At 40.6% G+C, this 14427-nt stretch overlaps 1 protein-coding gene across 1 annotated transcript in view; it reads right to left on the bottom strand.

Annotated features, from left to right (window-relative positions):
- Positions 1 to 620: 620 nt before the first annotated feature.
- MOSPD2 (motile sperm domain containing 2) overlaps positions 621 to 14427 on the bottom strand; it is a 45638-nt gene continuing 31831 nt past the window's right edge. Inside the window, exons 8-14 of the mRNA XM_007952831.2 lie at positions 12936 to 13112; positions 11009 to 11121; positions 6660 to 6756; positions 5470 to 5566; positions 4945 to 5074; positions 1321 to 1423; positions 621 to 755 (exon numbers count right to left, since the gene is read on the bottom strand). Coding sequence (XP_007951022.1) covers positions 621 to 755; positions 1321 to 1423; positions 4945 to 5074; positions 5470 to 5566; positions 6660 to 6756; positions 11009 to 11121; positions 12936 to 13112 — 852 coding nt within the window. The remainder of the gene's footprint in view (positions 756 to 1320; positions 1424 to 4944; positions 5075 to 5469; positions 5567 to 6659; positions 6757 to 11008; positions 11122 to 12935; positions 13113 to 14427) is intronic.

The raw sequence follows: 14427 nt of genomic DNA, 5'->3' as shown, positions 1-14427 counted from the left end.
GAAAGCGAGGCTTCTGGTGGTTTGGCATTAGAGTTTTACATTCCAAAAGAATGGTGACTATCATCTGGAAGAAATTCTCAAATTGACAAAGTCATGATTACATAAATTATTCTGTATAAGTCGGTTTTCTTTTCCCATATACATGTTCTCCTATATACATAGTATAGAAAAGCCAGCAAGTTGGCTCAGCTGTAATAATTCCATCATACAAAGCACACTACAGTTTTTGGCTGCAACAAAGCATTTTACTTACACTTCTCAGTTCAGCTAATGTATATACATGATAAAACTTAAACAAGCTTTAAAAGCATTCAAACCAAAAGGAAATAAATAAATTTCTTTAAACTATTATTAATTTACACCATGAATATGCCTTTACTTATGGACTAAATAATCTCTTGAAATCCATTTTTTTTCATTTGCAAGGTAATTCTTTATTCTAGCAGTTTATTTTTAAGACATGTATCTAGCCCCCTCTCTCCAGATGTTGCACATTTCCTTCTAGAAAGCACAGATGTGCTCACCGCTAGCGCTTTCTGGCTTGGTGGAGAAGCTGTGAGTCAGTTACTTGTTCCAACTAACAGATGAATGAGCCACGTTGCCTACTGGGTGCCACTCCTCTAACTGTACAAGTAGAAGAAAGAAATAACAAAAGCAAGCGAGAGTATCATTAGGGAAAGCAGCAGCTGCTGGAACCAGATACAACGCTGGACTTGGTCTTGAAGCTTCCTATTGCTTTCTAGTAAACGATTGAGCTAAAGAGGGAAAAGGGATGAAAGACGTGTATTAATGAAACAGTAAATTCCTCAAGGAAATGACAAACAGGAATATTAGAAATCCAAACATTTAAGAGATGGGGTTCATCTACTCTGAAAGGCTCAGAGCTGGAAATGCAATGAGAATCAGGTTTGCCAGGCAGATATGTATCCATTTACCCTCATTTTTAAAGGGATAATTTTCTAGCTGAGAAAGGAGCAAAGCAATCACTTCCTGAAGGGACAGAACCCTGCAGCTCCCATGGGCTATTCAGAAAGAGCTCCCCTCCATTTTATTTAAATGTGCCCCTGGTACTTTGTGCACTAGATGGAATTCTTTGCTACTCCCCAAAGCACCTGGTCCTATGCTATCCAGCCCTATTCCAAATGAAAAGCTCCAAAAGTAGAACACATTTCTTACTGTTTCTGATCTGCCTTCCTTTCACCAAGGAGACAGTCTTTCTGCGTGTCTACACCAAAGATACTTCCGTATGCCAGTGGGAAAAATTTCTGACGCTGATTCACATGAACAATTGCATCTCAATTTGGAGGCATGAAATCTTACCTGCAGACATATATCTTCACTGGTTTTATCTGACATGTTAAAAGGACCGTCTTTTAATGTAAGAGTGGTTGGCTTACTGCTTTCAATAGTATGGCATCTCAACCTATAAAAATCCAAAGTAAACATAACTTTAATAAATTGTTAGTGAAATTTTTTTATAGAAGTAAAATATAAAATGAAAACAAATCAAACACAAAAGTATATGAAACAGGTGTGGAAACTATTCACACCTCTCATCCTCTCCCCAGATACAGCCAAGGTGGCAGGCAGCTTAGCGTGTCTGTATCTCCCAGTTTTTTCACACAGTTATAAATAACAGGAAACATTACAAATCCAGTTACCTTCCGCTTTCCTGAGGTTCACTTTATACCATTTCTCTTTTAGGAAAGACCTATATTAGTACCTGTTTTCGCTAACTGAAAGAACTCTGCAGAGGATGTTCGCTTTTATGAAAAATGATGAAAAGTGAAACTAACATTCAGAGTTTGTTTTGGAGCGGGCCAGTAAAGAGGTGGCACACACCCTGAGCAGCAAGCCTGCCATTGCCAAGCTCTCTCCCCGGAACTACACTCAGCATCAGGTCACCTTAGTTTGAACATCTGTGAACACTATGTGTTAGTTTAAGTCTTATGTGTTATTTGGTATGATTTGTTAGGTTATTTTTGGGGTATGGGAATGCTCAAAAATTGTTCCTCTATAAATTAATGGTAATCGCTTCTCCATTCTATGTCATTCTGGCTTACAGAAGGTTTCACAGGATTGTTCTACTTTCGGATACTGGGGGAAACCTGTACTGCGCAATAATCCACAGCATGTGATGGAAAGCTTTTCAGAAGGTATTCGGTAGAATTCATCCAATCTCTTAGATTTGAAGGGAGCTACCCACCAGTCACTCCTCGGAAGGAAGGTTGGGCAATCCTACTTCCGTAGTGATACTGCCTCGGAAACCCAAGGAGGGGTCGCTATGAGTCGGGGCCGACTCGACGGCACATAACAACAACAACAACCCTTTCCAGATAGGAGATGGCACTTGCTGGGCCTTCAGTACCAAACCACTGAGCCTCCCACTCCCTGTGATCCCTTGACAGCCACAGGAAAGCCCGCCACTGAGCACAGAGAAACAGACATACAAAGCATAACCAAACACTACCCCAGTCTCAAAGGACTATTAAGTCATCTCCGACAGGAAAAGTCCTGGCCCTTTCTGCCATCTCAGGGAGTGTACTACCCATCATGGATCTTGTATATTCTACCTCTCCTCCTCAAATGATCCTTGCTACTGGCTTTTAAAAAACACTCAAAGCTCTCCCATTTACATACCCCAAACAAAACCACCCCTCCGTCCATCAACGCCATATCCCTCCTTCTAAATCCTACCCCAACCTGTCCCCAACAAGCCAAACCTCCAGAATAACTCTACTGCTTCGGGCTCTACAGCTTCTGGAGGATGGCCATTCACCCTGGCTCCAGGCAGTGAGCGAGCTCTCCAGGAGGTCATTAATCACCTCTGTGATGTCAACACCACTGCTCACAGCTCACCCTTCCTGACCTCATGGGAGCATGTGACACCACGGACCAGTCCCTCCTCCAGGAAGCATTCTCTCCTCTCAAGGACAGTAGCCACAGAGCCGACTACTTTGCCTCCTAATTCTGTTAGACTGTTCTCCACTATGTGGTCATCTAATAGCCCCCCAGGCAAGGTCAAACTTGTATCCCTTCTTGCTGGGACAAGTGAAATAACAACTTGTTCTTCTGGACCCACTCTTGTTCTCTTCCATTCTACAAATGGAGTGTGACCTTTTCAAGGGCAAATCCTATGGGGTTGCTGCCTTACCAGGGGCTTTATGATTGTGACCCTGCTCCTCCTCTGGGCCCACTTGCCTCTCTCACTCTCTTACCATGGATCCTTTCACTATGTTCCAACCAAACCAAAAAACCAAACTCACTGCTGTAGAGTCAATTTGACTCATAGTGACCCCTCCTTGGGTTTCCGAGGTGGTATCTCTATGGAAGTAGATTCCCCAGTCTTCCTTCTGAGGAGTGGCTGGTGGGTTTGAACTGCCAGCTTTCTGGTTAGCAGTCAGATGCCTTAGGCACCACGCTACCACTGTGTTCCAGCCTACATTCTTTCATTGCTGTTTTTGAAGATTTCCTTTGGCCATGACCATTACTAGTTTCTCATTATCTATGAAAATGGGGGCCATGACAGCACCTACCTCACTGGGCTGTTTCAGAGTAAAAGAGCACACAAATATCAAGCGCTCAGAACTGTGATGGCACAGTCAGCTCTAGTTAAGTGCTAACGCTCAGGATCATTGCTTCCCCCTGTGCCTGCCCATGGTCTATTTTGCACCTAGTTTTCAGAACAATCCCTTAAAACAATTAGCCACTCATCTCAAAGCTCTGCTCAGCATCCTGTAATGGCTGCTCCTCTCGCTCAAAGTCAAAAAGTCCTCGCTTCAGCCCTGATCTGGCTCCCAATGACCTCTCTGACCTCATCTCCCACCACGCTCCCCCTCCCACTCAAGCCACACTGCCCTCTGTGTGGTTCCCCACCCAGGCCAAGTGCTCTCCTTTTTCATTTATGTCCCTCTGCCTGGAAAGCTCTTTTTCCAGTTATCTATGGGGCCTGCTCTCTCAATTCCTTCCACCGCTGCGCAAATGTCCCCAGAGTGGCCATCCTTAACTACCCTTTATAGGTTTCTCAATCTGGCATTAGTGCCATGTTGAGCTGGGCAATCCTTTCTGCTGGGTGCTGTACTGTGCATTGTAGGATGTTAAACACCTTCCTGGCCTCTACCCACCTGATGCCAGTAGCACCATCTCCCCCGAGTTGTCACAACCAAAAATGTCTCTAGGCATTGTCAAAGTTTCCTGGGGATACCCCCCTCCCGACTGAGGACCACTCCAATAAACAAAACAACACAGCACATACCCTTCTCTAGTCTACCCTTTCTTTGTGCATCTTTTCAAGGCATTATCACTACCTGGCACACTTATATGCATGTACATGTATGCACATATCTGCACACTCACACATTTTCCTCCAATTACATAGGAGAATGTCATATGTATTTTTCTGTGACCACATTTTCTTCTACCTAATAACACATCACAGACATCTTTCCATGTGAGAACAGACAGACACACCTCACCTTTCTGAAGGGCTACAGACTATGCCTCTGAGTTGGAACTGACTCAATGGTAATGGGCTTGGCAATTATTTGTTAGAGTAGTTCTTAGCAGGGATATGGCCAAACGCATTTCACTATTGCTTTCCTGGTGATCATTTAGGTTCTTTCTTTCCAGTTTTCCACTATCACAAATAATGCTGCAACACACATTCTCGTGCACAAGGTGAGCATTCCTCCAAGGAGAACTACAGGGACAAGAGATCTGTGTTTGGAAGCTGAAGAGGTCAGATTCTTGCACTGGCCTGCAGGCATGTTTCTGCTATGAGTTGTCTCCCTGAAAACACCAGGTCCCTTTCATCTTGGCATCCCTAGAGCCTTGCAGATCTCAGGGGCCACACTAGACAGTGACACACCTGCCTTGCCCATGTTAGTACATTTCTTGCAAATTCTTCCCAGCACCCACTTGAGAGCCTGTGAGTAAAAAGCATACCTATGCTCCATCACTTTGGTCTTGGGAACTTCTTTCCAGAACTGTGTCAACTCGGCTGGGCCTGTGCCAGATGACTGCTCCATTTCTGCAGCCATTATCAGAAAACGGTCCTGTGCAGAGACTGTTAAACCTGCATTCCAAAAGCGTAATTCATCAGACACACAGGAACCTTTACAAAGATTTACATGTGGTTGGAGGCATCATACTAGAACACAGCATTAAGGAGAAGGAAGAAAACAATGGGACTACCTTGAAAATGGGAAAATTTCTTCTAAATATGAAGAACTATTATTTTGTTTAAAATCCAATTTCAACTGTGCTCCTTTTAAACAATCTTAAATGCTTAAAACAATCCAATTTCGATGTTGGAAAGGGCTTTAGAGACCCATTAGGCCATCCCATTTTACATATGAGACAAGCGATTTGTAGGTGACTTGCTACTCCCTAATTTCCAGATTTGAGTGCAAATCCTAGTCCCAGGTCCCTCCCACAACACCCTACAGTGGCCATCACACAAAAACTCACCCCCATGGGGAGACACAACTATATCAACGGATGCGCCAGGTTCACAACTGCTGTTGCTTGGCTTGACTCTGTATTTTTCTGGAGCGGTTGTTCTCACCTGTTTATGAACACAATAGTTTTTTTGGGGTGTGGGGGTGTGGTGGGGAATGGCTTTAAAATAGCTTTGAAAAATTCATAGTTCATTATCAATGAATAGTTTACAAAGCAACTTTACAGGTTTTGTGCATAGAACATATTTCCCCCCCCACCAATAGGAAAAAAAAAGTCTCCTTATCTATTTGAAAAGATACTCATAACTTTATCACTGAGCCTTGCTAATAAAAAATTTATCTGTTAAATTTTTATTCTGTCTGTTAATCGCTTAAATTAAATAACACAAATTCAAAACCCCCACGCCCACACACAGGTTGCAAAAGCATTCAGAAACTGAAAAACAGGAGACAATCAAAACATCCAGAAGATCCTGGTAGCTACGTCTAAATTAAAGAGAAGCTTTGAGGAAGTAACACGTACAATGGAGAGCGGGGTGGGGGTGCTGCTGGGAGACTCTTTGTCATGTTACAGCTAATCCTCAGGATCAGATGAGTGGCCAAACTAAACTACACTCCAGAATATACCTCACTTGGGGGGAAAATAAGGAGCTCTAGTGGCATAGTACCTAAGGCATTTGACTGCTAACCAGAAGGTTGGTGGTTCAAACCCACCAGCCACTCCGTGGAAGGAAGATTGAGCAATCTACTTCCATAAAGATCTACCTCGGAAACCCAATTGGGGTTGCCATGAATCAGAATTGACTCGATGGCAGTGAGTTTTTTTTTTTGAGGGGGGGGGAATGTACTTTTGATTTTATAATTTTATCTTTCATTCTTATTATGAATTAAATCATTCATATCATGAAACACAATTTCCCTTGGCTTTTTATTTACAACAAACACTAAACCCTGGGATCCATTTGGACATTAGCCTAATACTGCATATTAAAGACGGAGACCCAGATCCCAGCGACCAACCGTAGAGAAGCAATGCCCTTTGCTTTGAACTAGGAGGCAGTATGACATTCCTACAATACACATAACAACACTGCTCAATTTCAAAATGATTAATCTTTCAATTATAATGTCTAAAATCACTTCCCACAGCAAATTTCCACTCATGATTTGTTTATTCTAACTATATCTATAAATATTTACCTTAAATGCCACTATATTTTTAGTTACGTTTGTCAACACTATTAAAGTTTTCTTCTCTCCAGATTCTGCAGTTCCAAAATACAGTTCCTCTGCTGGGCTATGATGTGACAAAAACATAAAGCATATGTATTACTCAGAATAAATGACAACTAATTATAAGCCTGAAGAAAAATATTTCATTAATAATTTTGCCCATTTGTATAAAGAGATTGAATCAAATGACTACAAAACAAATACCTAATATATTCTGTATTTTAAACTTAATGATTTGATTATATGCTATTTAAGAAATTCTATGGTTTTTCCCATAGAACATTCACAATACTTATTCAGTCTGTATGCTGAGCAATCTGTATGCTGAGAAGCTGAACTATATGAAGAAGAATGAAACATCAGGATTGGAAGAAGACTCATTAACAACCTATAATATGCAGACTGCACAACCTTGCTTGCTGAAAGCAAGGACAACTTGAAGCACTTACTGATGAAGATCAAAGATGACAGCCTTCAGTATGGATTATAATTCAACATAAAGAAAAAAAAATCCTCACCACTAGGCCCATAAGCTAAATAACGATAAACAGAGTTAAGACTGAAGTTGTCAAGGATTTCATTTTACTTGGACCCATAACCAATGCTACTTGGATCCACAAGCAACACCGATGGAAGCAGTAGTCAAGAAATCAGACGACATGGTGCAGTGGGCAAATCTGCTACAAGTGACCTCTTTAAAGTGTTAAAGAGCAAAGATGTCACTTTGATGAGTAAGGGTAAGGTAGATGTGACTCAAGCCACGGTACTTTCAATAGTCTCATATCCATGTGAAAGCTGGACAATGAATAAGGAAGATCAAAGAAGAGTTGATGCCTTTGAGTTATGGTGTTGGTGAAGAATGTAGAAAATATCGTGGACTGCCAGAAGAGGGAACAAATCTGTCCTAGAAGAAGTGCAGCCAGAAGGCTCCTTGAAAGCAAGAATGGCCAGACTTCATCTCATCTACTTTGGTCATGTTGACAGAAGGGACCATTCCCTAGAGAAGGAGATCATGCTTGGTAAAGTGGAGGGTCAGTGAAAAAGAGGAAAACCCTCAACGAGATGGACTGACACAGTGATGGGCTCAAGCATAGCAACAATTGTGAGGATGGTGCCGGACTAGCAGTGTTTCATTCTGTTGCACATCGGGTCACTGTGTCAGAAATGATTCAATGGCACCTAACAACAACAACATGGTTTTCCCCAAGATCAAAACCAAAATAGGAAAAAAGAAAGAGTTTGGAAGATTCTGAATTAGTCCTATACTCAGCACAATCTTAAGGTGTATTTATTTAAATTCTTTGGAAGGTTACTGCCAATGGGGCAGGGAGGCGCCATCTTCTGACCTCCTCTAACACCACAAGAGGAAGAAAGAATCACCATCAGTAGCCCAAGGCCTATTCCTGCAAGGCCAGCCATGCTGCCTCCCTCCAGCCCTTTCACCAACCCTGGCACCAACCGTTCCTCGCACAGCACCCACCACCTCTCTGCTGGGTTCGATAATTTGCTGCAGTGGCCACACAGAACTCACAGATTATGGGGTTTATTAGGGAAGCACCAGGGTACAATTCAAGTTCAGGAACAACGCTCAGTCTCTCTCAGCCCATCGTCTCTCAGCCAACAGTCTCTCTCAGTATCTCTCCCAGCAGTGTGTGTGTCTCATTGTCTCTCTCTCAGAAATGCGTGTCTCTCAGGAGCACACTTCTCTCAGGAGTAAGTTTCTCTCAGGAAGCGTGTTTCTCTCAGCAGCACGTCTTTCTCAGCCAGCAGTCACAGAGACTCCTTCTGCCTCTAGGAGGGCTCCTTTTGCACCTGGCAGAGTGGCCAAACTAACCAATCCCAACATCAGAATTCTATACACCTGAGAGAGAGAGAGAACTTCCCAGAAGAGTGCTTCATGTCACTCTAAACAGAAATACCCCAGGTGGATAACTAATAATCAGGAGCTACTCAGTTGCTCATGGCAAATTCCACCATGGAGTTTACAAAGACTTATGGCTAGAAAAGTCATACTATGTAATTTACTATACTGCAATTACATAATAAAACAAAGAAGGAAATGCTGCTTCAATTTTGTGTCACTGTTAGGTGCCGTCAAGTTGGCTCCAACTCATAGCAACCCTATGTAGAACACAATGAAACACTGCCCAGTTGTGTGCCATCCCCACAATGCTTGCTACACTTGAACTCATTGCTACAGCCACAATAAATAGAGGAAAGACTGAAGTTGTCAAGGATTTCATTTAACTTGGATCCACAATCAACACCCATGGAAGAGCAGCAGGCGAGAAATCAAATGATTTATTGCATTGGGAAAATCTGCTGCAAAAGCTCTTTTTAAAGTGTTAGAAAGCAAAGATGTCACTTTGAAGACTAAGTGCACCTGACCCAAACCATGGTATTTTCAATCACCTCATATGTACACTGTGAAAACTAGACAATGACCAAGGAAGACTGAAGAAGAATTGATGCCTATGAATTATGGTGTTGACAAAGAACGTTAAATATACATAGACTGTCAGAAGAACAGAAAAATGTGTCTTGGAAGAAGTATGGCCTTAATGCTCCTTAGAAGTGAGGATGGTATAACCCTGTCTCACATACTTTGGACATGTTATCAGGAGAGAACAGTCCCTGGGGAAGGATATCATGCTTTGGAAAGTAGAGCTCAGTGAAAAAGAGAAAGACCCTCAATGGGATGGACTGATACAACGGATGCAACACTGAGCTCAAACATAACAATGAGTGTGAGGATGGCACAGGACCGGGCAGTGTCTGTTTCTGTTTGTATATAGGGTCACTATGAGTCAGAACCGACTTGACGGCACCCAAGAAGAGTAACACGTAAAGGCTTTTTCTAAATGGAAAGAAAGGAGAGGAATAAACATAAGAAATAAAATGTGCAATAAGAACTGCAAGGGAGAGCTTATCAAACAATAAAATCAGCAAGCCTCAAAATGCACAATGTACTATTCTTGGCCATTGTCATGATCATGACCTAAAATAAAAATAATACACTCAAGTAAAGCTTATATAGTTCAGTTACATTAACCATCTTGTATCAGATTCCTCAAAACAATGGAAATGATAGTGTTTCTGTTTGACATAAAGAGATGAATCACTAAGGTGAGGCTTCAGGTAACTCTTGATTTTGACAGATATCTTTAAATAGTACCTCTTAGATCCAGAATTTCTGCCATCAGAGATATTTATTACTGTAGAAAATACATATTTTAAGGTGGTGCTCTCTCAGAAGGGCTTTGTCCAGCTCTGGGCAAGAGAGTAAACCAGCACTATTGCCAATTGGGTCTTTGTATGTTTCTAGGAGAGGCACTGGGAGGTTCCTGGGAGGGAGAGGGGGGCAAGGAGAGTTAGAGCCCAAATGGGGACCCTAGAAACTTCTATTCTCCAGGCTCAGTTTCTTCCTTGCCTGTTCTTCCTCCCATAAGCTAGAGCCCAAGTTTTTGGCAGGTCTTCAGTGATAAAACAAAATACCTTCCAAACAAGTAGGGGGAAAAATGAAGTATAAAGAAAATTCTAAAAAGGTAAAAATGCCAAAGTAAAACCATGGAAAACAAAAAGTGCACCCCTGAGCATAGAAAGATGGTGGAGGCAAATCCAAATATAACAGTTCTCAAATAAACTGAACCTCAGATTTAAGAAAAAAAAAGTCTGGGTGTATTGTTCATAAGAGATATACCTAAGATAGCTACAAGGTTTAAAGGTTTCAAGTAAAGGGATGGAAAATGATATATTAGGTCATTACTGAAAAAACTTGGTACAGGAGTAGTAACATAAGGCTTCAAAGATTTATCAACCAAAAGGATCTTTAGTGAGAAAGAGGTCTTTACATATGGCAAAAGAGATAATCCTGAATCTTTTAGGTCAAATAACAACAAAAACAGAGATGGACTGAAATTTGGGTTTAGTAAAAGAACTAGTTTTATGGTTTAGCTTTGGCCTTTGGAAGGTCAAATGGACAAATGCACTTCAATGTCATTTCTGGCATCTCGGAGCTGATGCAAGTAGAACAGAATCAGTCAAAAGAAAATGTAATGATTTGGATATATTGTTAAAATCTGAACATTCACTTTTATTTCCTGACATGTGAGGAGAGCCCTATACATATACTCAGTGGACTAAGTTAACAAACGATTGCTAGAAATAGCTGCTGTCTGGGAATGAAGGGAGCCTTGAGACAACCCTTACTTTTGTAAGTTTCAAAAATGGTACAAAAGAAACGTTCTAATTTTGCAGCTCTCTCAAGATGATCAAGATGTATTATAAAGGTCCAGCTAATACAATCCAGATATTACCTGATATGTAGTAAGGGCCCTTTAAACACACTCAGTGGTTTCTTGAAGACTTTCATCTTGGAGTCAACTTTTTCATTCTCTTCTGCTTTGGAATTTGGTTCTGCTGGGTTAACCTAAAGACAAAAAATTATGAAGTAGTAAGAAAAGATAATGAAATTTTGTTTCATGTTGACATTTTGGCAGGGCATTAGGTCAAAAAGTAAACATTAAGGCTATGTAAAGAGTTTTAAATTCTCCCTTGTCCAGAGCAAAGAAGAATGAAGAAAACCAAAGATGCATGGAAACAATCAGTCCAATGGACAAGTAGACTGCATATATGACCATGAGACCAGAAGAACTAGATGGTGCCCGGCTACCATTGTCAACCAGTCTGAAAGGGATCAGTGCAGGAGATCCTGGATAGAGTGGGAGAACAATGTGGAATAAAACTCAAAATCATATTTAAAAAAAAATAAAAGAAGACCAGGTTTACTGGTCTGATAGAGCCTGGTGAGTCCCGGGACTATGGCACCTAGTTACCCCTCACATCTGGAATTGGACACACTCCTGTGGCTTCCAGCCAAACAACAGACAGACATATGGGGTGAACATTTACATCAGGCAGATATATTCCTTAGAATGATCAATCATGGGAGAACTGAAGGGTAGTATTTGCACAGGGAGATAGCTCAGGGGGTAGGAATGCACAGGAAAGAAGGACACAGGGAAGAGGTAACTATAGGGAGGAAGTGGGAAAAGAACTGTTATATTGTGGGGAATTGCATCAATGTCATGAAACAGATTTCGTATGAACTGCTGCATGGAAAACGAATTTGCTTTGTAAATTTCCACCCAAATTACAATTAAAAAGTTTTAATATTTAATATTGTATTTGTGCCTCTATTAAGCCTCTGATTACTCATGTGAAGAGGTACAACCAAGTGTTCTTTACAAAACAAAATCGAGATTCTCAATCAAAGTAAAGTTCTAAATTTATTATTTAGGTTATTTTAGATAAAACAATTCCTTCCAGGTAAATTTTGCCAACCTTTATACAAAAGCTAAAAATTGGTCTTTTATACATTAAAATTACTCTACTGGTCAGCTAATCCCACCCTCCCTCTTTCTTTTTACATAGAAAGATGCTGAAGGGAAGCAAGTTAAGGGACATACCTGAAATCACCCAGCCAGATGGTAGCACGATGGGAGCTAGACTGCAACTTTTTTTTTTTCAAATTTTTATTGTGATTTGGGTGAAAGATTACAGAGCAAATTCATTTTCCATATAGCAGTTCATACACACTTTATCTCATGACATTGACTGCAATTTCCCACAACGTAACAGCTCTCTTCTCACTTCCTCCCCATAGTTACCTCTTCCCTATATCCTTCTCTCCTATGCATTACTGTCCTCCGAGTGGTCTCTCTGTGTATACAGTGTTCTTCCATGATTGATCTCTCCAAGGAGTGTATATACTTGACGTAAATGTTCAGCCATATGCCGGTCTTTTATTTGGCTGGAGGCCATAGGAGTCAGTTCAATTCCAGACCTGAAGGGTAGCTAGGGGTCATAGTCTCAGGGATTTCACCAGGTTCCATCAGACCAGCAAGGAGCTCTATTAGCACAGTGCCCAAGGCATTCGTCTGCCAACCAAAAGGTTGGCAGCCCAAACCCACCAGCCACTCCACAGAAGCAAGACTGGGCAATCTATTTCCATAAAGATCCACTGCCTTGGAAACCCAATGGGGGTCGCCATGAGTCAAAATCAACCTGATGGCAGTGGGTTTGGTTTTGGGTTTTACTAGATCAGCAAACCTGGCCTATTTCTTTTTTTTTTGTAATTTTGAGTTTTGTTCTACATTGTTCTCCCACTCTATCTAGGATCTCCTACACATATCTCCCTAGACTACAACTTTTGACTCCATTTCATTTCATTCTTAAAATTACCTTTTTCACAGGAGCTGTCTGTTCTTCATTAGAAATTGTTTCCAAGGTTTCTTTACCGTCACTTTCTATATCTTCTTTACTTGAAGTTTCATCCTCACTGGTAATCGGCCCATTTTCACACAATGGTGTCTGGAAGTCATCATCTACTAGTGGTGGATAGCTATACTTGAAAGGATCCTGAAGGAAAAGAATTGGTATCAATCTGCTATGAGGTGGGTACAGAAATACTTCTCTTAATGAATTGAAAATTCATTACTTTGGTCAAGAAAAGAGAATAAATTTGACAGTAAAATTTAAAATTAAACAAGTATTTCAAACCAGAAAATGAAAGGTAGCAATAAATGGTGTGGGATAAATGGCTAGCCATCTATAAAAGAATCAAGTGAGATCTTTATCTCAACTCTTTATACCAAAACAATTTCAGATGGATAAATGCTTTGAAGGCATGTGTGTATATATGTATATACATGTGTGTGTGTGCACGCGTAAAAGCCAGATAAGCTCTGGAACAACACACAGGGAAATTCTAAAGTATAATATTTAAGTAGGGAAAACAAACCAAATCCACCACCACTGAGTCAATTCCAACTCATAGTGAACCCCATTGTGTTTCCAAGGCTGTAAATCTTTACAGAAGTAAAAAACCTAGAAGCCATAAAAAATTGATAAAAGGAAAATACTAAAAGGAAAAATTTCTGAATGGCAAAGAAAAACAAAAACAAAAAAACCCAAAAATCCAACAACCAACCAACTGACAAAAAAACCTTAAAAATACAAAACATAAATAAAGTTCTTTGTAAAAAAGGTTGCAACTGGGAAAATATTTACAACATGTACAAGAAACAAAAGACACTCATTAATATGTAAAAATCATCAAGAAAAAGACTCACAGCTAAGGGTAAAAGAATGATACACAGTTCATAGAAAAAGAAAATCTCTTTAGAGGAAAATTGGCAACAGCTCTCAAAATTGAAAACTTGGTGTATCTCTTGGTCCAAAATTCTTACTTCTGGAGTTTATCCTATACATGTACTTGCTGCACCTGTGTGTCAAGTGTTATTTACAAGGATATGCACTGCAGCACTATTAGTAATGACAACAGATTAAAAAAACAACTCAAGATCTTCAAGAGAAAAAGCAATGGAATATTATACCCATACAATGGAATATTTGGCAACAGTTTATAAAACAAAGTAGACTCCTATCAAGCAATATGCTTTATGTGTATTACTTTTGAGAAAAAAATTTAAAAATTATGTTAAATGAAGTGTAGTTCTGCTATAAATTTGACTATAATTCTGAAGAAATATGCCACTGACAACCCAAACCAAACCTACTGTCGTCGAGTCAATTCTGACTCACAGCGACCCTAGGGGACAGAGTAGAACTGCCGCACAGGGTTTCGGAAGCTGTAAGTCTTTATAGAAACAAACTGTCACATCTTTCTCCCACAGAGCATCTGGTGGGTTTGAACCGCTGACCTTTCGGTTCA

This window comes from Orycteropus afer, unplaced genomic scaffold (assembly GCF_000298275.1).
Source record: "Orycteropus afer afer isolate SDZICR_OR568_19922 unplaced genomic scaffold, OryAfe1.0 scaffold00360, whole genome shotgun sequence".
Classification (NCBI taxonomy): Eukaryota; Metazoa; Chordata; class Mammalia; order Tubulidentata; family Orycteropodidae; genus Orycteropus; species Orycteropus afer.
The sequence above is the reverse complement of the archived record's forward strand: the minus strand, read 5'-3'. Positions and strand labels throughout refer to the sequence as shown.